At 34.2% G+C, this 25,538-nt stretch overlaps 4 protein-coding genes and 1 non-coding gene across 7 annotated transcripts; 2 read left to right on the top strand and 3 right to left on the bottom strand.

Moving 5' to 3' along the window:
* Positions 1–256: 256 nt before the first annotated feature.
* On the bottom strand, positions 257–760 carry LOC105332120 (transmembrane protein 229B). Its single transcript, XM_011434567.4, has one exon. It carries the CDS (start codon positions 758–760, stop codon positions 257–259), a length of 504 nt encoding a protein of 167 aa, XP_011432869.1.
* Positions 761–6,288: 5,528 nt separating this feature from the next.
* On the bottom strand, positions 6,289–10,575 carry LOC105332121 (DDB1- and CUL4-associated factor 4). Its single transcript, XM_034468345.2, has 5 exons — positions 10,304–10,575; positions 8,862–9,655; positions 7,662–7,829; positions 7,440–7,554; positions 6,289–7,086 (listed from the first exon to the last, which is right to left on the bottom strand). Exons 1-5 carry the CDS (start codon positions 10,557–10,559, stop codon positions 6,896–6,898), a joined length of 1,524 nt encoding a protein of 507 aa, XP_034324236.2. The 5' UTR covers positions 10,560–10,575; the 3' UTR covers positions 6,289–6,895.
* A 2,158-nt stretch (positions 10,576–12,733) lies between these two features.
* LOC105332122 (protein angel homolog 2) lies at positions 12,734–16,197 on the top strand. 2 transcript variants are annotated; one of them, XM_034468348.2, is made up of 5 exons: positions 12,734–12,829; positions 13,260–13,729; positions 14,316–14,542; positions 15,012–15,081; positions 15,217–16,197. In XM_034468348.2, exons 2-5 carry the CDS (start codon positions 13,321–13,323, stop codon positions 16,146–16,148), a joined length of 1,638 nt encoding a protein of 545 aa, XP_034324239.2. In that variant the 5' UTR covers positions 12,734–12,829; positions 13,260–13,320; the 3' UTR covers positions 16,149–16,197. The 2 variants fall into 2 exon arrangements, with proteins under 2 accessions (XP_034324239.2, XP_011432871.3); XM_011434569.4 differs by lacking the exon at positions 12,734–12,829 and having other exon boundaries at positions 12,925–13,729.
* A 229-nt stretch (positions 16,198–16,426) lies between these two features.
* LOC105332125 (tubulinyl-Tyr carboxypeptidase 2) lies at positions 16,427–22,611 on the bottom strand. Of its 2 annotated transcripts, XM_011434571.4 has the most exons (11): positions 22,165–22,611; positions 21,903–21,994; positions 21,723–21,779; positions 21,319–21,393; positions 21,041–21,212; positions 20,664–20,709; positions 20,401–20,480; positions 19,453–19,536; positions 18,889–18,942; positions 18,117–18,220; positions 16,427–17,702 (listed from the first exon to the last, which is right to left on the bottom strand). In XM_011434571.4, exons 1-11 carry the CDS (start codon positions 22,459–22,461, stop codon positions 17,591–17,593), a joined length of 1,173 nt encoding a protein of 390 aa, XP_011432873.3. In that variant the 5' UTR covers positions 22,462–22,611; the 3' UTR covers positions 16,427–17,590. The 2 variants fall into 2 exon arrangements, with proteins under 2 accessions (XP_011432873.3, XP_011432874.3); XM_011434572.4 differs by lacking the exon at positions 18,889–18,942 and having other exon boundaries at positions 16,431–17,702; positions 22,165–22,609.
* Positions 22,612–22,737: 126 nt separating this feature from the next.
* LOC105332124 (uncharacterized) lies at positions 22,738–25,281 on the top strand. Its single transcript, XR_010714504.1, has 4 exons — positions 22,738–22,998; positions 24,155–24,245; positions 24,734–24,852; positions 25,023–25,281. It is a non-coding gene; the product is annotated as an uncharacterized protein (transcript).
* The last annotated feature ends 257 nt before the right edge of the window (positions 25,282–25,538 follow it).

Below are 25,538 nucleotides of genomic sequence, written 5' to 3'. Positions count from 1 at the left end.
AACCACCTAAAACGCACTTTTTAAAATTGTGTAAAACAAGTTGCATTGTGTTTCAAAAGAACCACGATCAACATGTCTTTTTGTCAGGAATGATTCGAGTTATTTCCTGATGGAACTTGTTATTCATGAATACATTGCATAAGAATAAAATTTTAATAAAAAACCACATGTAACAATGTGTTAAGAAAAACGTGGAGTTGGAAATGAGTATTGGTCAACGAGCATTCAATGATTTAAATATACACATTTACTCGAGCTATTGGTTCTTCCGTATACTGTGGCGACTATTGACGGGCTGCAGAGAGGTCTCTGGTCCCCAGTACAACCGCAATGTGTATTTCATGATAATCAGCTCTCCTAAAATGTTGCCAATAAACCACAGAGGGGCGTATTCTAGTGTTACGATTCCCATGAAATCTCCATGAAACGGCGTATAGTCCCAGGGGCAAGCACCAAATTGTTTCAAAACAAACCCCGTGGAAAACTCCCAGAGGTAAGTCCAAAGCGTGTAGATGAGTATGCGCGCAACAAACGGAACTCGATCTCTCAACTGGAAGTACATCCGTTCAACCACCAAGCCTGAGAGTCCGTAAATTAATAGCACCCAGACACTGGTGTTTCCGGGAAACTTCCAGTTGAGGTTAACCACAAACTCCCAGAGGGCGGTAAACATAATCTCTGTGACGTATCCATGGACGGCGTACACGTAGAAACGCCACCAGATGGAGATTGGCTTTACCTCTGATTCGCTGCCAGACATCTGTAAAATACAAGTGAATATTGTAAACTATTAGATAACAAATGTTTTTGATATAAATTGCATGAGCTCTATCATTGATAGAGCTCAATGGCTCATTTTATATATGTGCGAATCTTACAAAGTTACACAACACTGAATGACAGACAATCATAATCTGACATAGGTCTTGGGTTTTCCCCCAGTTATGAAGGGTAATCGTGTTCAAAAATCCAGACACGTTATAACTTGTAAATCCGAATATGCAATCATGTTGGTGTGCGAGTCTGAGGATTAAAGTGTGTATTTCTGATCGTGTAACCTATAAAACTCGGGTATAAACACATGAAAGATTTGACTAGTAACAGTCTGAGTAAATCATAAATATCGAAATACCACCAACATTTTAATGAAATAAAGTATGGAGTCGGACGTTCTGTCTAAACTTGGCCATGAGATAGTTTCTATGAATTTTAATTATACAAGTCCCTTTCAATAAATTGCAATGATCATCAGGTCTAATTACCCAGTATCTGCACGGATGTTAAAAGCATTTCTAATCTATTCGTAAGCTAATAACATATTTGCAGTGTTAGGGTATCAAAGTCCAACCTACGAAATTTACATAGGCCTTGGATGTCCTTATATATAATTTCATGTCATTATTCAAATCTGACTCGGTCAAAGTTTCGTAGCAGTGAGGTAGGATGTAAATAGCAGTTTCTAAGTATATATAATAACTGTCCAATAATGAAGACCCCCTCCCCCTTTTCCATATCTATATAGTCATTTAAAAATACAGGCCTACATATATATACGAATTATATAATGTATTTGAAATTGTCAAGGGCATTTAATTTTTAACTTAATAATGGATTGTCGCGATAATGCTCAGACATGCCGCATATTACATAGATACAGATCATTGAAATCCGCGATTGTTTAGGTTACTCATAAACAATAATGTAAAAATTATACATTGTATAACACTATAGGTCTATATAATATTTCCCGGTAATGCCCACTCATTACCCAGTCTCTCGATGTAAAAACATTTCTATTAAATGGTGTGCAAAGATTAATATCTTCCTATATCTATTATAATATACAAGTTGTACACCATCGCCTACGGGATTTTCATACAAACAAGGTCCAAAACAATGTTATAATTAAGCTTGCTAAGGTAAGGTAACGGTTACATTTACATTACGCTAAGCCCGTTCGTAGCCAAAGCGACCAAGTAATTTTAAATATTAACTGATTCACTTTCTCTCTGTATAATAATTTAGGTATAGATTGGTTAATGATACAAGTGAAACAGTAAATACATACTTTGTATTCATAAACACCTGGTAAACATGAATGCAATAGATCTGGTATACTGCGTGTCCGATGTCAACACAAGCAAGGAAGAGTAAACGTTAGAAAAAAATCGGAGAACTACAATATTTCCGGAGTGTCATGCCTATCTTTAAAAAAAAAAGGACCAAAAAAAAAAACCAAAAAAAAACCATATCACTGAAGTATTTCTACTATCAATTTAATGATAATTCGATGTCTTTCTATTGATTTTAAAAACAAGTCATTAAGGTGTGAATCGAAAACCGGGGGTGTTAGGAATTTTTTGAATGCTATGAGAGTAAATATGGAACTGTCAGTTGAAATCGCAAATTACACCATAATAATTGATTGATAGTTTAACACATATTAACGTTCTATATAATATATTCTGACCAATTTTGGCATGGACCCCAGTGATGTACAATAAAGAAGACGGAACTAAAGTGATAAGGTCATGCAAAATATGAGAAATCAACTACATGTAGCGATGCACTAAATAATTTAATACATGTATATGTAACGCAAATCGAAGCCAGTTGTTATATAAATTAATTGTTCGTGTAAACATCTTTTCAAAAGTTAAACTTGGTTTAAGCAGTTTGAGATAAATTCGGATATCGCCATTTTGTATGGACCCAATGCCAAATCTTCTGCCGTTGGTCTAAAGCCATGCGATCTCTGGCGTCTTAGGGCTGTGTTAACTCGAGTATACAGTCTTGTTTCCTCGTTGGTGTATATACATTTACGATCGTCTTGAAAAAACTCTCTCGACTTTCACATTTCTTGATTTGTTCACTGTAATCTTGGCATGCAAGACAGAAATACAGATTCGGACAACTTGTCTCGGACGATTTTCCACATTTCGGTAGTATTCATTATGGACATGTTGACGGCATAGATGAAACGTGTCGATCTCTTGGTTTTCTATCCCGCAGACAAAGCTGTGCAATAGCTTAGAAACTTCGTCATACTTGAATTTTTCGGCTATTTCAAAAGCTGTATATGTAACGCAAATCAAAGCCAGTTGTTATATAAATTAATTGTTCGTGTAAACATCTTTTCAAAAGTTTAACTTGGTTTAAGCAGTTTGAGATAAATTCGGATATCGCCATTTTCGTCGGTTCTATTGGTAACCAAGAAGTGCGAGCCTCCGGGGTACACCCTCTCCTCTTCTTCATACATAGCAAACTTCTCTATGTTTCGTGGCTGCCACCGGCACACGCATGTATTATCAAAAATGAACATGGTCGGGTGAGTGCTGACTTCCTCTTCCGGTTCGCACGTTGGAAATGGTGTTGCCTTCTCGTAAGACACGGAACTGGAAACGAAAGAGAGCCACGCGAATTTAACACCCTCTATGTATTTTTCTTGGTGATTTTTCGTTAGTAAGACTTTCCGATATGTTGTATTCGATTCCTTTCCAAGTTTGTCCCAATACAGAAGCAGAAGTTGATAAACCAATATGTATGGACCCAATGCCAAATCTTCTGCCGTTGGTCTAAAGCCATGCGATCTCTGGCGTCTTAGGGCTGTGTTAACTCGAGTATACAATCTTGTTTCCTCGTTGGTGTATACATTTACGATCGTCTTGAAAAAACTCTCTCGACTTTCACATTTCTTGATTTGTTCACTGTAATCTTGGCAAGACAGAAATACAGATTCGGACAACTTGTCTCGGACGATTTTCCACATTTCGGTAGTATTCATAGAAACAAAGATGTCCTCTAAAACAGCAGTTAATGGTTTTGAAGAATCAATGGTCAGAGGGTGAAAAGTATTTTTGTACGCCGCCAAGGTTAAACGAAGAAGACCAAGTTCCTGGTTATGGACATGTTGACGGCATAGATGAAACGTGTCGATCTCTTGGTTTTCTATCCCGCAGACAAAGCTGTGCAATAGCTTAGAAACTTCGTCATACTTGAATTTTTCGGCTATTTCAAATGCTGTGAGTCCCCCGTCATCCCCGATCTCGGATTTACCTTCTTTTGCCTTGCCGTATGTATCAATGGTAGACATTTGCAGAAGTCTTGTGACTACCTCGGTGTCATTCCACCAGACGGCCTGCTGCAATACGGTCCAACGCCGGTTTTCAGGACAACAATTTACCATATACGGCTTTTTCGTTAAAATGTCCCATACTATTTCCCATTTCCCAAATTTAGCCGATTCTAAAAGTAAAGCCAAGTCTTTGTGATCTCGTTCAACAGAGCTCGTCTTAGAACTTATGGTTCCCATACTCCTTAATGGCTGATACGTTTCAAAATCCTTTCTGTGTAACTGCTTAGTGGTTTTATTGCCGCCAAGTCGGAATTTTTCCTGCATATATATTTAGCTTTTGAAAGCGAAAGAAGCTGGCGTTATCTTAAATATGGATAGGCCATATACTAGCAGATCAAATAGATTCATATTTTAGGGCGAATCATTCGGGCTTAGCGGGATCTTGTCAAGTGATCGAAAATCATATTGACGGAAACTTTTTAACATTTGTCATCTTTTTCTTAAAACTGAAATTCCTGTACATTATGTTTAAGTTGGTCACGGTCCAGTAGTCCGAACGCCACTAATCCGGAGGTTCATTAGTCCGAAGTCCAAGTAGTTCGAAGGTTCATTAGGTCAAATGCCTAATTCATTTGTTTTGATAACCCGGCCCTAAATATTTGAGCTAAAAAAGGTTAAGTTATCGGTGGATTAAAGCAATATGAGCTGCAATTTTCATGATGAAATTTTTTTTAACGAAAATGTTATTTTCTACAAAAATGACAAAAATATCATGGTATTTAAATTTCTTTTCGCCAAATTTTTGTGAAAAGGGCCGTTAAAGAGCCTTAATTGGAGCGAAATCGAATTATTATCGTCCTGTACAAAAATTGATTTGCTATATGTTCCTTAGAAGAGATATCTTTCCTCTGACAAAAATCAATGATTTTATCCAACCTTAATTATCATAAAAGTTTAAGTTACATGCAGACTTAGCATAATAGCAGGTTTTTACAGCAAAATAAAATTCTAAAAAATACAGCTCATATTGCTTTAAATATTTTTTGTTCGATTAGTAACTTTTGATGGACAGACATCAATTTTGGTACACCAATCAAAAGTAAGTTTATATTTTATTATCTTGAAAACAATTTTCCTTGACACGTCTTTCTCTTCAACGTTTGTTTATATTGTATATAATATGCTTATTCATAATTGATATTTGCAAAGCCTTTCTAAGCCACGTTTTAGATTACATTTTTATTTTTGGGAAAATACACGCATAAAAATAGAACTGAGACGTCTACAACATCCCACTGATACAAGATCAATAGGATAGTGAAAGCGTGAGCAATAAAACTGCTACCGAAACCCTAAAAAAACCCCAGTCATTATATGCAAGAAAATCCTTTCTATTTTGGGATTGGACAAAAATTTATATGCCTGACCTGGTTTCCGACTCTCTCTACTCCTCCAATGGGAAGTCTGGGGTGCAGGGCATGGATTTCATTCATTGAACTTTTAAGTCAATCACCGGTAGTACGGGATACTTACAAGTTACGTATACACACAATTATCATTAAGTAAATTTTGCAAAAATGCAAAAAACAATACATGATGTTTGATTCTTTTTCGGAATGGGGAGGGGGGGGGTGCACTTTTAAACAAGTTGTAACCAGTTTCCCAGGGAAAACGCTATTCGGTCTATATACATTTCTATATTGATATTGATTTTTAATAAGAATAAAACTAAAAAAAAAAAAACATCAATGTTCTTCGATGGAGTATCGGGGCTGATTTATTTTTATGTGAAATTAAGTAAGTATGGACCCCCGACGTCCACTGCAAAAAGTATATTACATAAATCTTTGTATTTCTGTAATTATTAACACGTGACAAGGCTTTTACAATAATGCTGGAACTGAGCGCAAAGGACAGCAAATATTCACATGCATGTAAATTCAAAATCTGATATTTTTTTGTAATTTATTTTGTCGTACGCCTTCTTACGGCATTTTTTTGTGACTCCATAAATTAACTTGTATCTGAATCTCTCAACCTGTCTTCCCATTTGTCGTTAATAACACAAAAAGAGAATCATGTGACCAATTTAATGTGGGGTTATCAAAGCATTCTCCCCCCCCCCCCCCCCAGTCAGAAATAATTTCATTTTAACGAGAATACGTTCCAAAGTGTAATTTGCAGAAACCTTGTAGAAACGTTATATCTTTACATAAGTATTGATATTTAATAAAAGTGAAAAAATATGCCATATATAACCTTCATAAGAGAATACAGTAAAACACGCTTATAACGAATTAATGCTTACAGTAAAGTCGTTTCGATTCCCCTCTACCTAAATAGCATGTTGTAAACTTAACAGATAACACAAATTACGCTTTAATATAACGAAACAAAATCGCCCTTCACTGGCACTTCGTCATAAGCGTGTTTTACTGTACACTGGTATAAACATACAAACACCCTTTTATTTATTTGCAATTCTTTTGAATTTTTCATTTTTCCTGAAAATGATATTCAATATAAATATAGAGGTATGTTGGTGCATTTACCATAATCAGTCATGCTAAAATATATGCATTATCTTAAGGTAAGGTCAGCTAGAATTGCACAAATGAGAGTTTAATTTTTCTCAAAATTTAAAGAATAAAAAATTGGTCCCAGATTGAAATAATGCTGATGTTTCACTGATATCTTGTGTCAGGCATAACAAGGATTCAAATTCTGCTCTTCAACTCAAATCAGAACTGTTGCTTATTCATACAAATGCCTTATACATGTACATGTAAAATCGATTTGAACTTTACACAGGGCATTTGTTTAAACTTTATAAACATATAGTTTATTTCCAGCCCCTAACAGCAGGGCTGAGTTTCCTGTTCTGTTGCCCCAGGTCTCAGAATACAACACAACTGGTACACTCGTTGATGAACACTGCACCGGGGAGGGAATGGTCCTTAGGAGTTTCCCGGAATTTTTACACCAAAATCTGGTGTATCCTTCTAAATCACCTGAAAAAATCAAGAAATAATTGAAAAGTACACTTAAAAGTATATTTTTCGTACTTACTCTATATACAAGAAAGGATGTCATACTACTGTAGGAGCAGAAATATTGGTTGGGGATTCAATTTTGTTACTTTCGTTGTCAGTATAAATCAATGAAATTAAATCCATGACGAATATTTAACCGAAATATTAATAAATACAATGTTGATGCGATATAACAAAATTTAATGCCAATGAAATTTTGTTTTAAAACAACGAAATTTTAACCCAACGAAATATGTGCTTCTACAGTATATATCATCTTAGGCTAGAGTTTATTGTCTACAATGTACATTGAAGAATAAAAATGAACTTACATCCATACACTAGTTTCTCTGCATCATCCATGTAAACTGGGATTCTTGTTCCCTTATTCTTCATTCCTGTGTACTCAACTAGAACTCTCTTCATTCTCAGGTCCCATAAAAAGGCCTTCAATGAAACAAAATTTTTTTTACAAACAAAATTACAGATTTACAATGTGTTACGTACTTTATCAAATTCTTGAGAAATACATCTGCCAATTAATTAATACACACTTTTCCAAGAGCATCACTGGCTAGAAGATGGATGTCATCCCATGTTAACTGCAAACTTGTTACGATTCCTGTCATTTTCGGCTGGCTCAGCGTCTGATTAGTATGACTGCGAGTGTCATGGGTAAAAATAGATCCCTTTGTGTTCCCACAGTAGAGGGTGCTTGGGATCTAAAGACAAAATTTTATATTCTCCCTTACTTCATTCATTAAATATAAAACAATAAAGTACTAAAATGAACAACAACTACAATTATTTACGTAGGACTGCTGCTTTCATTAAACATACAGGCACGTAGCATCGTTTTTGAAAGTGGGGGGGCCAGACTCATCCAAAAAATCTTGACAAGTAAAAAAAAAAAAGGAAAATTTAGAGTTTCCCAAAATCTTCAAAATCCTATTTCTTGGGGGGGGGGGGGGGGGGGGGGAGGCTGGCTAAGTATATAACCCCCCCCCCCCCCCCCTGATGCTACGTGCCTGACATACAACACAACATTATTTTCAGCCCAATTATTTGCTTATTCATTTGATAGACCCATTTTATGATCACTTGATTCACTTCAGTCTATATTATTTGTCATTCTCTTAACACTTCACTATAGCAAGCGAGCTTATAGTGCAGCAAATGCATTTGCTGACTGTTTACACATTTAGATCATGTGAATCAAATCTAACTGAATTTAACACTTATAACCTGTAAACCATGCTGCACATAATTTTAATTTATATCAGTTAAAATGTTTTCAAGTACCATATCAATGCGTCACTGAATTACAAACTAACAAGAGAAAGCTCTCAATGTGACAGCAAACCTGATTTTCTTTTGTGTGGAAAGTATCCATGGGGTAATAAATATTCAGAATGAAATAAAAAGCTGTAAAAACATTCTTTTGATATGTCATTGCAGACAGCAATTTGTCAAATATTAATTAAATACTTTTTTGCCCCAGCTGGGTATCACATTTTCTTTTACAGGTCAATGAAATTTCAGCTAACTCAGAGAAAATCAATTTGTGATTTTATAAAAGAACTTTTATGTTACAATTCAAAATTTCCTAAATAATAGGACATTCAAATTCAGATGCAATCTATCAATATATCAATAAATCTGACATATCATCATATCATATAATGAATGGTATAAAACATGAGCTTTGATACAATTTAGAGTATCTCATTTAAGTTGAATATATTGTGCAGTACCTTATGACTGAAGACTATACTGGAGACGTCACCTCTGTGAGTCGAGATCTCCCAAAGTCGTCTTGTTTCCACCTCTATAAGAAGAGCACCTTTTTCACAACCAATACTGAACTTCCTATAGTCTGGATCCAGGGCACAACACCACACATACTGCTGGCCGATGCTGTACGAATTTGTTGTCCCACACAAACCTTCATTTGAAACCTGACAAATATGAGCTGTACAGCTTTCATTCCCAAAATACGGCCCTGTCGTGTAGAGTAAATGTAAAGGCAGGGACTTTTTCCTCTCAGTCCAATACATGCTTGAAGCACTATTGCACAAATTGAGACTGGGTTTGTCAAAATCTATCACTATATCTCCAGTATTACTCACGTCAATGTCAACCATATTAATACATTTGGCCAAACTACTAGAAAGACTCCACATTGATATGAGTTTATCATGGCTAGAGTTAAGTCCTATCACTTTTGGATGCTCCAGAGTCCCATGAATCGATGAAGCACTTAAAGTCTGACTAGGATGATTTTCAATGCATGATATTCTCTTATGGATGAAATATCTTTGAAACTGAAGCCTTGTTACACTTCCCATCTCCTGCTTGCTCATCAGTTCCAGGAAATGGTGCGAGTGCACTTTATCTGTTTGTTTTGTGAGATTCCTAATTCTTTCTGTTTCCAGTGCCTTCTTTTCTATGTTTTGTTTTGTTATTGTATGTCCCAAGCTAGAGAATTGATTGGGCTGGATTTTGAAATATCTTTTCTTCTCTGGGTCATAATAGAACCCTGGTATTTGTATGAATGTTAAGAAAAATCTACGAAGAAAGGAATACATATGCATTTTCTATGGTTTTTCTACAACTTGATTACTTGATCATCAAAGTTCATACCCCTGGAAACTTTTCAACACTTTTTTATGTGTTAGTTGAAAAAAAAAAGTTTTTCCCAAAAGTTTGATCATAACATGATATTTGCAATTCATTTCAATGACCCACTTGTACTTTATTTCTTAATCAATTATCATGTTAACCAGTACTGTTCCTTTGTAGTTTTATTTGGTCACACAAAAAGTTATACATAGCTTCAAAACTTAGAATTTTGACTGCAATTGTGCTGAAAGAGCTGCAACATTTTCAAGAGTGATTTGTTCTTAATTTTTTTTAAGATCAGTTCAAAGTTGAAAATTATTGATGGACCTAAGTGTGACTTTTTGTACAAACGCTAAATTAAGATAAAAGTAAGAGAGTACCTAAATAAATCTACTTTAGGCATGTAAATAAAGCTATGTAGGTAATTCAAGCTACACATGTACATAGCTATAAATCTAGTGATTGTACTATAGACCTGCATGCTGTTAACCAATAATGCATGTACTCATGCACTGATGTAAATATGCTATGTAGGCTACATGTATTGATAAGTCAGTAACCATTTAAAGGATATCATGGTCTGTTCTTGTACTGGAGCTAGAGGTTCCCTCTGCCAGATGTTCGCCACTACCCGATGATTCTCCAGAAGATGGTCTGAAATCTCGTTTTTTCCGCCATCGTCTCTTTCCTCTGCGACTGTGGGTTGGATTTTGCTCCCTTGCATCTTGACCCCTGCCTCCAGTTTTATTCCACCCAGGTAGAGAGTGTCGTGGTTTCATACCAATTGGCAATTCGAAGTTTAAAACATGTTGTTCTACTTTCACTTTCATTCCTAAATTTTGCAGTTTCGCATAAATCTTTTTTTTATTTCTGTGCGCGTATGACGAAAAGGGACACACGAGCCCGTCTCAGTTATTACTTTGTTTGTTGTTGTAAGTTGATATATGTTGCACAACAGTGTACATATTGGCTACCAAAAGAAAATTGAAGTGAGCGTTCTATTTGTCTTGCGGGGGGGGGGGGGGGCTATTTTCACTAACTTTACTTCGATTCAATATTTAAAAAGCTGCAATTTATGGGTACAAAATATATATATATAACTCTTTTTAGTATATCACAAGCATATACAGTGTATGTACATTGTTTTTTTTTCCCGCAAAATAATTAATTGAAAACAAGCATTTTCAAAGCATTGTCTCAAGATCTAAATTGAAAAAATTACTGATTTAAAATAATTCCTGCACATGACCAATTTGATGTTAAAAAGCCAAGTAAGTTTTTCAGCTTGCATAATTATTTCACAGGATATGAAGAAAAATTTCATTTTTTTTTCTCCACGAAATTAATTTTAGAAATAAAAGTGTAAATAAAAAAAAAAGAGAAAAATTAGATGGTGAAATCATTTTTGTTATTAACATAGTACAAAATCACGGGCACCTATCATTTTTTATTTTTGTCGCAATAAAAGAATACAAAAATACCCCTACCCCAATTATCACTAAGTATTAAGAGATAGTTACGAGAAAAATAAATAACGGCAGGTGCCGGCATGTGTTATTAATGCATGTGTTATACCACCAAACTGACAAAAGTAATAATCTGCAATAGTTTAAAATTATGGAATTCGAAATTAACATTCAGGACTCATTAAGAAGGTAGGCAAAAGTAAAAAGAATTACGTCTTTTAATGGATCAAAGTTAATAATGATACTCTTATTTAATTTGTTCAATTTTTTTTAAACAAAGATTTTTTAATGCTAAAAAATATGAACAATCTCTTTGTTTAAAGCCTAATATTTCTACTTATAAAATTTCATTTTTAGAGAGACTCAGAAGTTCCTTTATGCTAAATATGGTTTTCAAATCGCAAATACACTAGCCCTCCGTCGGAGGGGTGGATTATAGGGTGTTACTCCTGAACTCCCAAACTAAATGTGGCCCTTGACCCGTCCCTAGACCCATTGATTGGCCAAAAAAAAAAGAAAAAAATTGCTTATACATAAACAAATTCTAACTCTACCCCGATGAACTCATTTTAACAGTTTAATATGGGTTTGAAGTATCAAGTTGTCAGAAAATTTTTCTAAAAGGCCCTATTTGTCAAAAAATGTAAATTACATCAATGCTGTAAAAATCTAAGCTTCTTCAATATAAAAAAAGAACATAGTGTAGTGTAATTTATATCAGCAGATTTTTAATGCATTTGTGGGGGGTTAAAATAAAAAATGTTTAATTAATAATCTTTGATTTTAAACTTTTAATGTAACATTTATATAATTTTGGGACGTGGAGGCGTATCATTTGACTTACGAAACGACCTACCTCCTACCCTCCCGAAAATTTTGTAATTGATGTTTGGCGAAACATTACGATTATTTTTTTATGCGCTTGTCATGATATTAAGGGAGAGGGTCTGTCCCCGCTCCCATTTTAATACAACATGCCGAATCTATCTGCGGGTCTAGAGATCGATGGTCAGGGGGTCGGACATACAATGTATGAAAAAAGTAAAATATTATGAAAAATAACTCTACCACCCCCACCCCTCCCCAATCTTACCAAGTCAAAAGTTTCTGATCCGCTCCGCTCTACATAAACGTAGAGCGGATCGGATCAGAAACTCTTAACTTGGGAAGATGACCCCCCCCCCCCCCCCCCCCCCAAGGAAAATTTAAGAAAGTAAGTGTTTACTAGTGTGCATATATGATATTCGCATATGCTCATGCTCTCTCTCTCTCTCTCTCTCTCTCTCTCTCTCTCTCTGTTCACTCAGGGTGTGAGCGAAATGACAACGAAGTCAAACTGTACATTTTCTGTAATTAGACCAACCTTTAATTTTTTTCCGCATGGATACACAGTGTTATAAATCAAATGCTTAAATAAATAAAAGTTGTGCTACATGTGTACTTAATAACAATTTGACATTATTATTCCATTAATTAAAAAGTTCACAATATAATTGTCCTTTCTTTTATTCTTTTCTTTACTCATGGTCATTGTCGGTCATTAACCGTACCCTTCAGCATGTTCAGTTCGGAGGGAAAATATTCAGAAGAACGACAAGAAGAAACAAAATAAACAGTCTTCATGCATTCTAAAGGTTAGCAAAAACATTCTTTCTCCTATAAAAAAAGAATATCAAATCATGTTGAAACCCTTATTGAACAATTCCTTCACCGAGCAAATCAGTTTTTGTTCATTGACACTCATAGTTCAGTCGATGACCTCGTGAATTTTGACCTTGACAGTCAGGAAATTAACATGCGTTAATCAGCTGTTCACCATGTTTACATGTTCTTTCGAAACGAGAAGGGATACACAATCATTCATACCCCCTGAGACTCGCAAATTGGAAGGACTAATCAGTGTTAATAGTGGATATAGTTATTAGAAAATTATAGTGTTTATGTAACTTCAAAGTGTGATGCAAGGAATTGAAATGACATTTAAATATAGTTATTAGCTACATATTTAGTGTTTTAAGAAAAAACTTACATCATGAAATTACGAATATTTTATTTGAACTATAGAAACACAGTGGGATATGTGAATTGTTTACAAGGAAGCTGGTGTCGGTTTAGAGTAGCCCATATGTCGTCTGTCAGGCCCAAAAAAGTGGATGTCATTGATTTGACTACAGATGACCAACCAGCCAATACACCCCCACCAACCCATACAGACAATAAGAGGAGTATAAATGAGATTTCGAAAGGGCCTCAGTTAGATAGTAATCTGGTTCACAGTGGTTCCTCACATGGAGTGAATGGTGGAGAAAACTGGCTCTCTGATGCAATGTTTCGACCATTCGGTCCATTGAAACAGGCAGGGCAAGGTGTAGTTAGACATTTCAAGCGAACCAACAAACCAGTGCAGACTCTGGAGAAGGGACCACTAGCACCTGGAAGTAAACAGAAAGTTGGATTAGATGCAGAGGTAGAGAGAAATGAACCACAGAGCCATGTGAAGAGGTCGCGGAGTGAACCTGCCATTGAACCAAGAGGTATATCAATTTCTTCATTCTTTATCTATTTCTTTAACTATTCATCATTTGAAAGGTAGCAATTTTTTTTAATTCACATTTTTATCCCTCAGATAACAAGCGTAGTAAGACTGACAGTTTGTTTTTGAATTTGAAATATATAAAGGTTTAGGCAGTAAATGAATACCGGCACAAGTACCCAAAACATAACATGTAATGTTTCATTCACTACCTTTGTCATTGACATAACTGCAAGCCGTGTGCAGTGTCAGAGCTTGGTACAGCATGCAGCTGCAGGCTTGAGCTGGATCACACTTGTTTGTGGATGTTATTATGAAACTTGATTTATTGATTTATCTTTGCACTCAGAGACTGTGTACAGACAGTTGAACCATAGAAAGCATAGAATGGGAAAAGTTACAATGAATTTGGACATTTGCTTATCTTATCTAGTTTTAGATTTACATGTGTAAGAGATTGCACTGCAAGACAAATTGAAAAAATATCAGATTACTAGAACCACATTGTTTACTTATAAAAATAGATATCGGCAAACAATTAAAATGAAGCATCTTGAATTAAGTTTACTGGTAATTGTTTTTTGCAGATTCCTTAATACCCAGAAATAGAGAATGGGAGTTAACTCCCTTTGGTAAGGTGTGCCAAACGAGGGGTCACCACGGGCTTCCCTTCTCTCTGATGTCTTACAATGTGTTGGCCCAGGATCTTCTCCTGGACAACCAGTACCTGTATCGGGACCACCCAACACAAGTTCTGGACTGGGAGTACCGCAAACAGAAACTTTTGCAGGAGTTTAGTGCCCATCAACCCGATGTAAGTTAAACAAATCAGTTCATGGCCTTCGGTCTCCCAGATGTTGGTCTGGTAATATTTATCAAATGGGATCATTTCCAATTGGAAAATATTTGTAAACAAAATTTCTTTACTATTCAAATAAGATACATTTGATATGGATTTCAATTTTTATGCAACTTATCAACAAGAATATGAAGAGCAGAAGGACAAGAACTATGCAAACTTCAAAAATATTCTTTAATAACATGAACAAAAGACATAAACATTTCCACAATTTGGGATAGAAAATACATCTTTCAACTATAAAAAAAATCATGTACCGTAAAAAATAATGGTACCTGTGGATGTCCATTAGGGATAGAAGAAATTTTGAATTGTACTTCAAATAATAATTGTTTGGTACATGTACTACCGGGTATATGTACGTGTAGAAGACATGCTAGCTCAAGCAGCAATTATTTATCACCATTTATCTTCAACATTTCAGATTTTATGTATGCAAGAGGTCCAAGAGTCTCATCTGGAAGAATTTTACATACCACAACTCAAGGCCTTAGGTATGTAGAGTACAATATTGATGATATAAAAAGATATATATGTTAAATATATTGTGAATCAATTTTGTTATCTATTCAATAATACAGTACATGATTTATGATTGACACTGTGTTAAACTGGTATCGTTATTGCAGGATATGAAGGCGAGTATCTTCGAAGAACGGGGGGAAAGGTGGATGGCTGTGCTACATTTTACAAGAAAGACAAATTCAGTGTTGAAGAAGCAAGGCATGTCCACTACTTCCAAGAAGGCTCTTCACTTACCAACAGAGATAATGTAGGTCTAATTCTAAGACTCATACCTCTAAACGGACAGGAAGGATTCTGTGTGGCAAATACACACCTGCTTTACAACCCTAAACGAGGGGACATTAAACTTTTACAATTAGTGAAACTCTTGGCAGAGTTAGACCACATGATACCCGACTTTCGGAGTGTACCTGTTATACTGTGTGGAGATTTTAATGCTCGTCCACATAGCTTCATGTACAAATTCATTTCACAGGGATATCTGAGGTACCATGGCTTACCAATAGAAGGTATCTCTGCCCAAAGATACGGTAAAGGTAGAAAGCTATTGGACATGGGCTTGATTCCTTCAAATCTAACAATCTCTGACCAGTGTCACTATCTAGAAGAACAGCATGTGAAAATGTTGAGGGAAAGTCCAGTGTTGGAAGGACAGTTCCACACTTATCATAGCTCACCCTATCACCATTTCCACTTTCCCCAGGTGTCTCAGAATTCTGGCTTTTTGTGGCATAAATTTCATCTGATCTCTGCTTACAAACATTTCATCGAAAGGACAGGAGAGCCAGAGGTGACAACACAAACTAGTCCTTTTGATAGTTCCGTCGTAGACTATGTGTTTTATACAGTGGACGGAAGGGAGAGTAAATCTAGAAGGGGAAATTTCTGTAATAGGAATGTCCAAGAAGGCAGGATCAAACTGTTGGGCCGTTTAGGCTTACTGTCTCAAGGGGAGATCAGTTCCGTCGGAAATTTACCAAATTTTCAAAATCCATCCGATCATATGCCATTAATGGTGAAATTTCTTCTCACGTGACCAAAAAAAAAACCCCTGAATATTCGATTAGATTTCCCAAAAGTGACAATGTGTAAAATAATGGTGAATGAATTCTAACGAACAGAAGAAAGAGGTTCAAATTTAGAACCAATATCTTATTTATTTTATTGATTATTAATATGCAGTGTTAGATTTTGATACATTCTGTACAACTCTGTGATGTTAAAAAATAATCACATAAAAAGATGTTTTACTACTGGTACATTGTACTTTGAGTGTTCTGAAAATTTAAAGAGAGAATCAACTATACAGTTTGATTTTTATAATTTTATTGATATCTGACAAAAATATTCACCAAAAAATAAACAACATAAAAATACGATAAAACTAGACAATGTGTTGTTTGTTTATACATACAATTCAATATTTTGAATTTTAACAAATTAACACACAGTATGGTTAATCAGAACAATTAAGATTATATCTACATGGGTATAAATTGCTTTTTCAAAATACCTCGCATGGTAAAAAAAAATACCATAAACTTATATTATAAAAATATATTATTTTGTGGCAAGATTAGATGGTAAAAAATACCTCCTTTTAGTTTCAATTGAAAAATTAGGATTCACTATCATTTTGAATAAGTTAAAGTATTCACTCTCCTTAGTAGTTGGTTGGAATGGGGTAGGGGGGCATTGACTGGGCTAGGATGGGCCTTGGTATCCATGGATCATCTCCCTTAATTTACTTTAATCATTACGAACACTTCACACAATATTTCATTTGATATACACATGCATCACAGTTAATAGCAAGAAGCTGTATATTTATTTGGCACTTATCAATCATTGAATTTGAAGACTTTCTTCTATGAGGTCTTGTGATCTGAAATACCTATTGCTGGCAAATCGTAGTCATGGAAATGTACAAAATATTGCAGATCACCTAGATCTAGTATACCAACAAAATTACTAATACATGTAGTGTTAAAAAATATGTTTATTATTCAACAAATTTAATTTTATTAGCTTATTCCGTAGTAAAGACTGATCCGCTTTATGAGCAATAGGTTCTTTAGTCCATTTAACTTGTTCTTCTGGCGCTATGCCAAACATAAAAGTCTGATCAAATTTTAGAAAGTTGAATGAGGATGTGAAAATACATGTACTTGCAAATTCTGTCTAAGATTGACCGTCGTTCGGATTAAGCTAGAGACAAAGATTTATTAAATTATATATACAATTAAAATCTTTTGTATAGTAAAACACATCCAAAATGATTGTTTGTCAATAAAAAAAACCAACCCCAAATTAATCTGGTCAAAACAGATTAATATGTAAAGTTGAATCTTTTGTTAAAATTAAATTCATTAAAGCTTGTAAAAGTATTGTACAGTAGATAGTAAATTTTAAGCTAATGTTTTGGGTAAACATATCCACAACAATGTTTTGGAAGGTCTAAATTCAAAGCTTGTAGAACTAAATACGAAGCTGGTAGTCTGAGGAGTCTGCCACTGTAGAAGTTGTCTGGGATGAACCAGTGCTCTGTAGTTTCTTCTTGGTCCCAGATTCAGCAGGGATGGAAGTATGCCTATTTTATGGGAGAAAAACCTCAATTTAAGCAAATTTGTATACACTATAGTATTGAAAACTTGCTTACAAAGGAATTTCTTGGGGGTATATCATAAAGAGTGTGTTAAGATATCAGGAATTAGGGAAAAGATTTGACATCCTAATTGATAAAAAGAGGAGGGGTTTTTTTATATCTGAGTTCCTTCTATAAATAACACCAAGTTCATATTGAAATTATATTATTTTATATCTGCAAAGGACGGGAATTTAAAATTCAAAAATATTTAGCGGTGTAAAAGAGGAAAATACAATTTAATTAAACCTGTTGATGAGAATTTTCATTTAAAAATCTGGGACATCGATCAATATACTATACCCATTAGGTTTAATGAAAGTGTCTGCGGGATGCAGAATTAATAGTCATTTGACTTACGCCCTATATATTTTAGTTGCTTGCTGTAGACTAGTGCGAGCATCTCTTGGTGCTTCAACAGAAGATTTCCGAGGAGAATGGAGCGTAATGGTCCAAGATTTAGCCTGTAAAATAGAAATTAATCCATGAATTTTTACCTTAAGTATTTGAAATTTCAATTATGCAAGTTGTTACATAATTGGTTAATTGATTTGCTGACATTTTTCTTTTAGTTAATACCTAATAATAATATGCAAATTAAAATTAAATCTAAGTAATTGTGTGGAGAAGAAATGTAAGAAAAGAATGTATCAAGATGAAAATAGAGCAAAGTTGAATCAATGATTTTTTTAAAATACTAAATGTTATATGCACATATATTCTGTACAATCGGTATAACTATAAGATTAAGAACTACCAGTGAGTTAAAGTACTTTTTCAGTATGATCAAATTAAGTAAATTGGAAAGGTTCGATAAATGATTTGCCAAACTTCAATCACCTAATAACAAAATCTTTAAGATGTTACCAATTTTTTCAGACAACACTCCTAATTTATGGTTAGAAACATTAACAAACATTTTCACTCATCAAAGCAAATTGATTAGCATGTAATTAAAAAAAAAAATAATTATAAGCTACATGTATTGTTAAATATAAGCAATTATATATAATGTATAAGAAATGACATGATTATACAGACATGTATCTATTGTTCACGAAAAAAAAAAACCCTTCACTTTATATTTAAAAAAATTAAGCAGCAAATCTATTTCAGACGTACGCTCGATTACCTGAGATCTAGACGAGTAAAGTTTGACCTGAGGAAGGTCACAGTTAGCCTGACACTATAATCATGGATAAAACGTTAAATATTGAATCATGCATGCAGTTATAATGGTATCAATGCAAATTTTTGACAATTGCTGGCATATTTGGCTTGAAAGTGTCTGTGACAATTGATTATATGATACTGGATATTCACCTTTGTATTCTAAAGATTACACATTGTTAATTTAAATTCTTATATTGATTTTATTGCAAGTAACCTTTTATTTTAAGTGCAGAAAATATTGGTACTTGTAGAAGTAAAGACCTTAACCCTTTTTTCATTAGGCCTTCATGCAATGGATTAGATTTGTTTGAAATGCCATTTTCCTTATTTTTATGTTTTAACTATTAAGCACTTTATAAAGCATGCACTATTAATTAAATGTTTTGAGCATTATTTTTTTTTGGAAGTGGAGGGGGATGGGGCAGTGCAGTAGATTGAATAATATTTTCATAACAGCTGGAATTTGAAATTCTTGAATTGAAAGGAGGAAAAAAATGCATTTTCAATTTGTAACAAAAATTACCCTTGTTCTTATCTCCTTGGCCATGAACTCAAGATCTTTGGTCATTTCCTTCTTTGTCATTTTGTTTGGGCTGACGGTAACTGCCTATGATATAGATGAAAACATTGTAAATCTTGCAGCAATTACATGCAAATACAGTCAAACCTCATTATATTAACTTGATGGGGTTGACTGAAAGATTAACTAATTATCTTAAGATTCTAGATATCCAGGTTAAAATATATCAACTATATCTTTATAATACATCTTTTGCACAATGTATTTCAATTGGAAATGATAAAGATGCTTAAGGTCAGACGACACGTTCCTCGAGAATCTTTTTGTATCTCCTCGTATTAAAGAGTTCCAATAAATAATATTAATTTTATAACTACTTTAAAAATGATCAAAATTTACTTGGCTTTGGTTATGTGTCTAGATGGTCTAGTGGTTAGAATCGTGGCCGCTCACTGCCAGAAGGGTATAGGTTCTAGAGGTCGTGAGTTCAAAGCCCGCCCCGGCGAAGATGTAGTTCTAATACATGTATAGTGAATTTTGCAGTGCTGTAGATGTATTTATTTTTATATCAGCAATCCAAGTGTATTTTCAAGAAGATTATATAGGAAATTGCATACTCTAGTATTTTGCAGAAATGCCTGGTAAGGTACCCTAATTTTTTGCAAGAAAGCTTGTCAAAGTAGTAGTAAACCATTAACAAATTCCTGGAAAAAGTCATCTAAAATTGAGGAACGTGTCGTCTGACCTTAATTTTAGCTATGCATGCACGTGTACACTGAAAGGTGACATATTTGTCTAATGGGACATATTTTCAAGTTTTCATGCAGTCATATCAAGATCATATTATAAAGCCATATCATATATCAATAATCAAAACACTCACAAAAATGATAACTAAGATCTAATACAAGTAGTTTTTTCTTCATTTGATGATACAATTTTGATAAATACCTTCCAATTAATGAATTCATAACTGTGGGGGTCATGTGGAATAGGCATTCCAACTTTAACCTTCTTCACATCATGCATAACTGAAATGAATAGATGTGCATTTAAACATAATTAAGTATATCATTTTAAAATTTAAAACAATTTATCATAATGTTATGTAATTTGAAAAGTTCGTGGTCAAGGAGTTATGAGAGAGAGAGAGAAAAAGAGAGAGAGAGAGAGAGAGAGAGAGAGAGAGAGAGAGAGAGAGAGAGAGATCTTACATTTGTTATATGACTTTTCATAATCAAACACAAGATCAGAAAGACTCTGAAAAAAATCGAACATTATACATGTATATATATTGTACAAGACAGAGTTCAGATCTCCTTGCTGTTAATAATTCATTTCTTTGAATCAATACCAATTACTTTGGTAAAAAGTGAAATTATTTTTTTTTTAAATGAATTACATAAGTATATATATCCCAAATAGATTTGATAATTTTGCAAATTTATATATGCTCTTTTGATAAATTAAAAAAAAACCAAAAAAACCCCCCACAACATATTGCTTGAAGAAACGATTAAATATCAATGCTATTCAATATACTATAATTATCAATTCTTTAATAGCTTGTTTACAAGAATATTAACTTTACTTTAAATGTTACTGGTTTGTACATGAGGTCCTCTCGCCGACTCATGCCAATTGTTCCATAGCTGCCGGCATAGTAAATCCCTAACACAACGTGCCTGTGTACATTTCCTCCAAACACACTCTTAAAACTGAGAGGAAATCTCTCCACACCTAGGAATCCATTACTTAGATATCTGAGTAAACTAAGGAAATATTTCTATATAGTATATACATGTTATCTACACTGTTACCAGACTAAAGAAAAAAATTTACTGTTGATTTATTTTCAGCAAAAGATACATTCCTAAAATCACAGCTTCTAGACATTTGATGGGCAAAGCTTCTTTGATCATTTCTTTTGCAGATTCTAGCAATCTATAAATGAAGAAAAATATATCATATTTAAAAAGTTATTGAATTGTTTCATCATCAATGGGCAGGTACTACTGTAATCAGGGTTATTTTTGCCTTGTGTTATTTTAGCCCTTCACTTGCAAACAGTTTCGCCTGGTTTTGAATTCGTCCAGACATAGTTGTGTTTAAAGAGAGATTATATGGGACATTGGAATTGACCCAGGCTTAAATTTGCCTGCCGACAACAGGTAAATAATTCCCTGTATACATTATTATACTATATATTAGGTAAACTTCATCACAGAAACAAGTATCTGTGATGTTGTGATTTCAATAAAGGTTATACCTACCCTGAGAGAGGTCTGTTTTTTCGTATTTCAAAAAACTGTGTTCCTGTGTGGTTATACCTGCAATAAGTTTTTTAAATGGTTTTCAGCTAATTAATTAAAAGCAACAATAAAAGACCTTTTTCAGTTTTAAAAGGTCATTTTAATATCACTATATAACTGCGTGTATAAGGATATACATACTGAAGGGTCCTCATGTAGTTTTGAATTCTGTCCAGTCGCTCTGAAATTGGAACTGATGCAGAGAAATTTGTAGGGGCTTGTGGAATAGGAACCTTCAAAATAAAAATTACAGAACTATGAACATATTATTAATTTTGATAAGGAAATATTGAACTGTTCACATCATTGCGATGAAATGAAATTTTATTGACAATAAACAAATAATGTGTTCTTTGAATTTAAACCCCAAAAGTGCATGCAAATTGGCATGATTTTTACTTACTGAAGGCAAGTCTTTTTTGTCGCGCACTTTGTGTATAACATCATACCCGTCTGGGTGTATGCGAGCCACATGATCCCACATTCTATCCCATGTTTTATCGTCAATTGGAAATCCACTTTTATTCACCCAAAATAACACTCCATTTTCCTCTTGCACATCCTCTTCTTTCCCGGATTTCTTCACGGTTTTAACCCGCACACACGTCGGCCCCCCTGTATCTTCTGGTTCTGCAACGCGCACCAGTGTTCCAAATACCGATGTTACTTCTTTTGCAGATTTAGATTTTCCAGATGCCATCAATGAACTGTTAGTTATCTTACAAATTTTGTTATCCCATATTATGAAATTTAAAAGACACTGTCAGCTGTCAAAATATTGTTTACGTCGTCGTTAATGTTCGTCTAGGTTGTAAATACACTTGCACCTTTAATTTGTCGATTGCATCAAACAAACGTCTTGATGACTACGAAGGTATCGTAAATCGCCTCTGTTCCGTCTTTAACATTTTATCTTGATCTTAAGCTACTAAATATCGTTATGTTACTTACAAGGCTTCAGCTCTTAAAGTTTTGAACACGTTATATATTTACAATAAATTACTATTATCAGTGATAGTTTTTACGATTAACGTAAAGTGAATGACAGGGGGAAATAACTCAAAGTTTTTGTAGTCAGTGTAAACAATGAATGAAAATGTGAAGAAGTTTAACTTCACATATATTGTTCGTATATGGTTTGCTGTCATGTCGATTGTAAATCTTGGAGATTCATTTCAGTTTTTTCTTAACCACTCTTTGTTATCAACGCAATTTTATACTTTATCGCAACATTACGGTAAGACTGCCTGAAGTACATGTACAATGGTGTCTATTTAAAAGTAGGATATAATTGTCATTTATTTAATAGATTTTTATATTATGAGAAGCTGAGGACACCCGGAAGAAAATAGCTACAATAAAATCAGCATGAAATGTAGCCACCCCTCAAATTTTTAACATAATTAGAACTATTTTAACAGGAGCTTGGACTTTGGGTATAGTTTGTGACGTAGGCCTGTCTATTTTATTGTAGGCCACTCAATCATGGCTCTTTGAAATTAACAAGATTTGTCTGGCTTTTGAGCTAAGGCTACGCAATCGGTGTATATTTCGCTTGAAACCAGCGTCATTTTAACTTGTTTTGACGCAAGAAATAGATAGTTACATCCTACTGAAAGTCCAAGGACTTGTTAAAATGGTTCTAACACTTTAAAAAGTTACATTGGGGCTATATACATTATAATTGTTCAGCAATAATAAGACTTGCATGATTCCTGTATTAATAGTTAGATTGATTCTGATGACATAGACTGGAATTTTACATTTGGTTGTTGGGGGGGGGGGGGGGGAGATCGAAGGGCTACTGTAGTATATATATCCAAAGATTAGTTATGATTTCCCGACACGATTTAATTAAACATTAATTGTCAAGTATAAAATACTGGATGGTGCGCCAGTTATGTAAGGATCATATCAGTTTGCAAGATTCAAGAATTTCACCAAGACACTATTTAAAACAATTTGAAAATGCAAGAATCAAAATTTTAGATCGCGATAATGCTACTTATATGTTACAATGTGGTTACAGATGAAAGTCAAAAAAAGTTTTCGAACAACAGCTAATACCATCTTCCCAAGTCAAGGGTCTCTGATGAGAAGCGGGGCGGTTCAGAAACCCTTGACGTGGGAAGATGACAATATACATGCACCAGTAACAGACTGGGTACCTCTTGTTCATGCGTTGATTCCCTTTGAGATTTACAGTTTAACTGACTAAAGAAACGCGCTGGTTAAAAAATCTGCGAATTAACGCTGAATCTGCGTAAATATATTTTATACAGGATGTATTATATATATACCGCATGTAAAATAATACATCGACATGAAACAATTCTTTACATTGTGTATTTTTCTTGTGTGTAAACAAATATTTTCTAAATGTTTTTTTGTAGCCAATCCTGCCTTTGGACGGATCTACGGAATACTCCTCTTTTTGTTGGCAGCTTTAAGATTCTCGTGTGCGATTAATATTCACAATAAAAGGTTCGATACCGAAGTTCTTTGCATCCACTTGTATTTCAAACTTATGAAGGGAGAAATCTTATTGAATTTCTAGTATATATCATCGATGTTTCAAATCCATGCATTCAATGAAATTTAGATGAAATAACCCCCTTAATAACTGATGGCGAAATGTCACAAGTGACTAGGATTTTTTTATATTTTTTTTTTGCAGTTTTATAAACAACCTTTTGTTTTTAGATTCGCCCATTTTTTGAAGTTTTCTGAATTCGTGCATAGATCTGTATATGAATTTTCTCTGAGTTTTTTTGTCAAAATAAAAATGGCGGGACTACATAATTCGTTAAAACTTGTCTCTCTATGTGATTGAAAGAATACAGACTGTTGATAAGGTCCAGGCCCACCATCCAGCCTTCTGATATTACGTGCCTGAGTTATGCGTATTTTAATTCCAATAAATACATGTATATGTAATTTAATTCCAATAAACAAAATTTCATTATTCACAGCATTTACAACTTGACATTGCTGTCGTTTACATTATTGTTTGGGAACATTCTTCTGGAACTATTTGTATTCAAATCAGCAAGTGTGAACTTCTACATTCTTCTTAATCTTTTCTTATCTGGTAAGTTCTTTATTAATTCATACTCTCAAGCAGACGGATCGACAGACGGACTTACCTACGTATCAAACAGGCCAAACTATTGTATGAAAATTTAAAAAAAATATCTACAAAAAGCCTGCTAGTTGAGTTTCCATATTGTTTTGAGTTTCGTATTTTTGTTTTTTTGCAAGGTGTATCAATCATATTGTTGTTGCTGGGGCTTTACTTTGTGCGCCTAGAATCATCCTCAACGGATAGGACAGAACAGGAAAAACATGAACGGAAGAAAAAGTATTGACTGTGATTCGTGTAAATGCCACGAATTTTATTGTGGTAAAAATTCGACTATTTGTGGTTTAAACTGCATATGACAATTAGTATTTCTTTAAAGTAAATGTCTAAAAATAAAAATGTGCTTAGCCATATTTGAAAGCCCTTAAAACATGAGCGCAATCAGCTGGTCAATGCAGTTATTAATCTAAATGTAAAAGGAAAACAATGTACCCCACTGCGCTCATGTGTAACTTTTTAAAAGATGCAAAAGTCCAGTTGGCCTTCCCCTTTATCAATGGATTTTGTGTACCCAGTGTGAACTCGCATTACCATTCATAATGTTACTCGTCTAGTCACGTGATATACATTCGTGACATATTATTCACTAATGCATGCATGCATTTTAAAGGGTGATATATTAAAAAATGTCACGT

This window comes from Magallana gigas, chromosome 6, assembly GCF_963853765.1.
Source record: "Magallana gigas chromosome 6, xbMagGiga1.1, whole genome shotgun sequence".
In the NCBI taxonomy this organism is placed as follows: domain Eukaryota; kingdom Metazoa; phylum Mollusca; class Bivalvia; order Ostreida; family Ostreidae; genus Magallana; species Magallana gigas.
This window is presented reverse-complemented; position numbering and strand designations above follow the sequence as displayed.

Excerpts from the sequence above, each read along its gene's own strand:
- LOC105332122 (XM_011434569.4), top strand. The coding sequence starts at position 13,228 with ATGAAATTACGAATATTTTATTTGAACTATAGAAACACAGTGGGATAT. Across the intron at positions 13,730-14,315 it reads ACCTGCCATTGAACCAAGAG|ATTCCTTAATACCCAGAAAT; the intron begins GTATATCAATTT and ends TGTTTTTTGCAG. Across the intron at positions 14,543-15,011 it reads TTAGTGCCCATCAACCCGAT|ATTTTATGTATGCAAGAGGT; the intron begins GTAAGTTAAACA and ends TCAACATTTCAG.
- LOC105332125 (XM_011434571.4), bottom strand. The coding sequence starts at position 22,461 with ATGGCATCTGGAAAATCTAAATCTGCAAAAGAAGTAACATCGGTATTT. Across the intron at positions 21,780-21,902 it reads AACTACATGAGGACCCTTCA|GTATAACCACACAGGAACAC; the intron begins GTATGTATATCC and ends AACTTATTGCAG. Across the intron at positions 20,481-20,663 it reads TGAAAAGTCATATAACAAAT|TTATGCATGATGTGAAGAAG; the intron begins GTAAGATCTCTC and ends TATTCATTTCAG.
- LOC105332120 (XM_011434567.4), bottom strand. The coding sequence starts at position 760 with ATGTCTGGCAGCGAATCAGAGGTAAAGCCAATCTCCATCTGGTGGCGT.
- LOC105332121 (XM_034468345.2), bottom strand. The coding sequence starts at position 10,559 with ATGAAAGTGAAAGTAGAACAACATGTTTTAAACTTCGAATTGCCAATT. Across the intron at positions 7,555-7,661 it reads CCAGTGATGCTCTTGGAAAA|GCCTTTTTATGGGACCTGAG; the intron begins GTGTGTATTAAT and ends GTTTCATTGAAG. Across the intron at positions 7,087-7,439 it reads AGAGAAACTAGTGTATGGAT|GTGATTTAGAAGGATACACC; the intron begins GTAAGTTCATTT and ends TGATTTTTTCAG.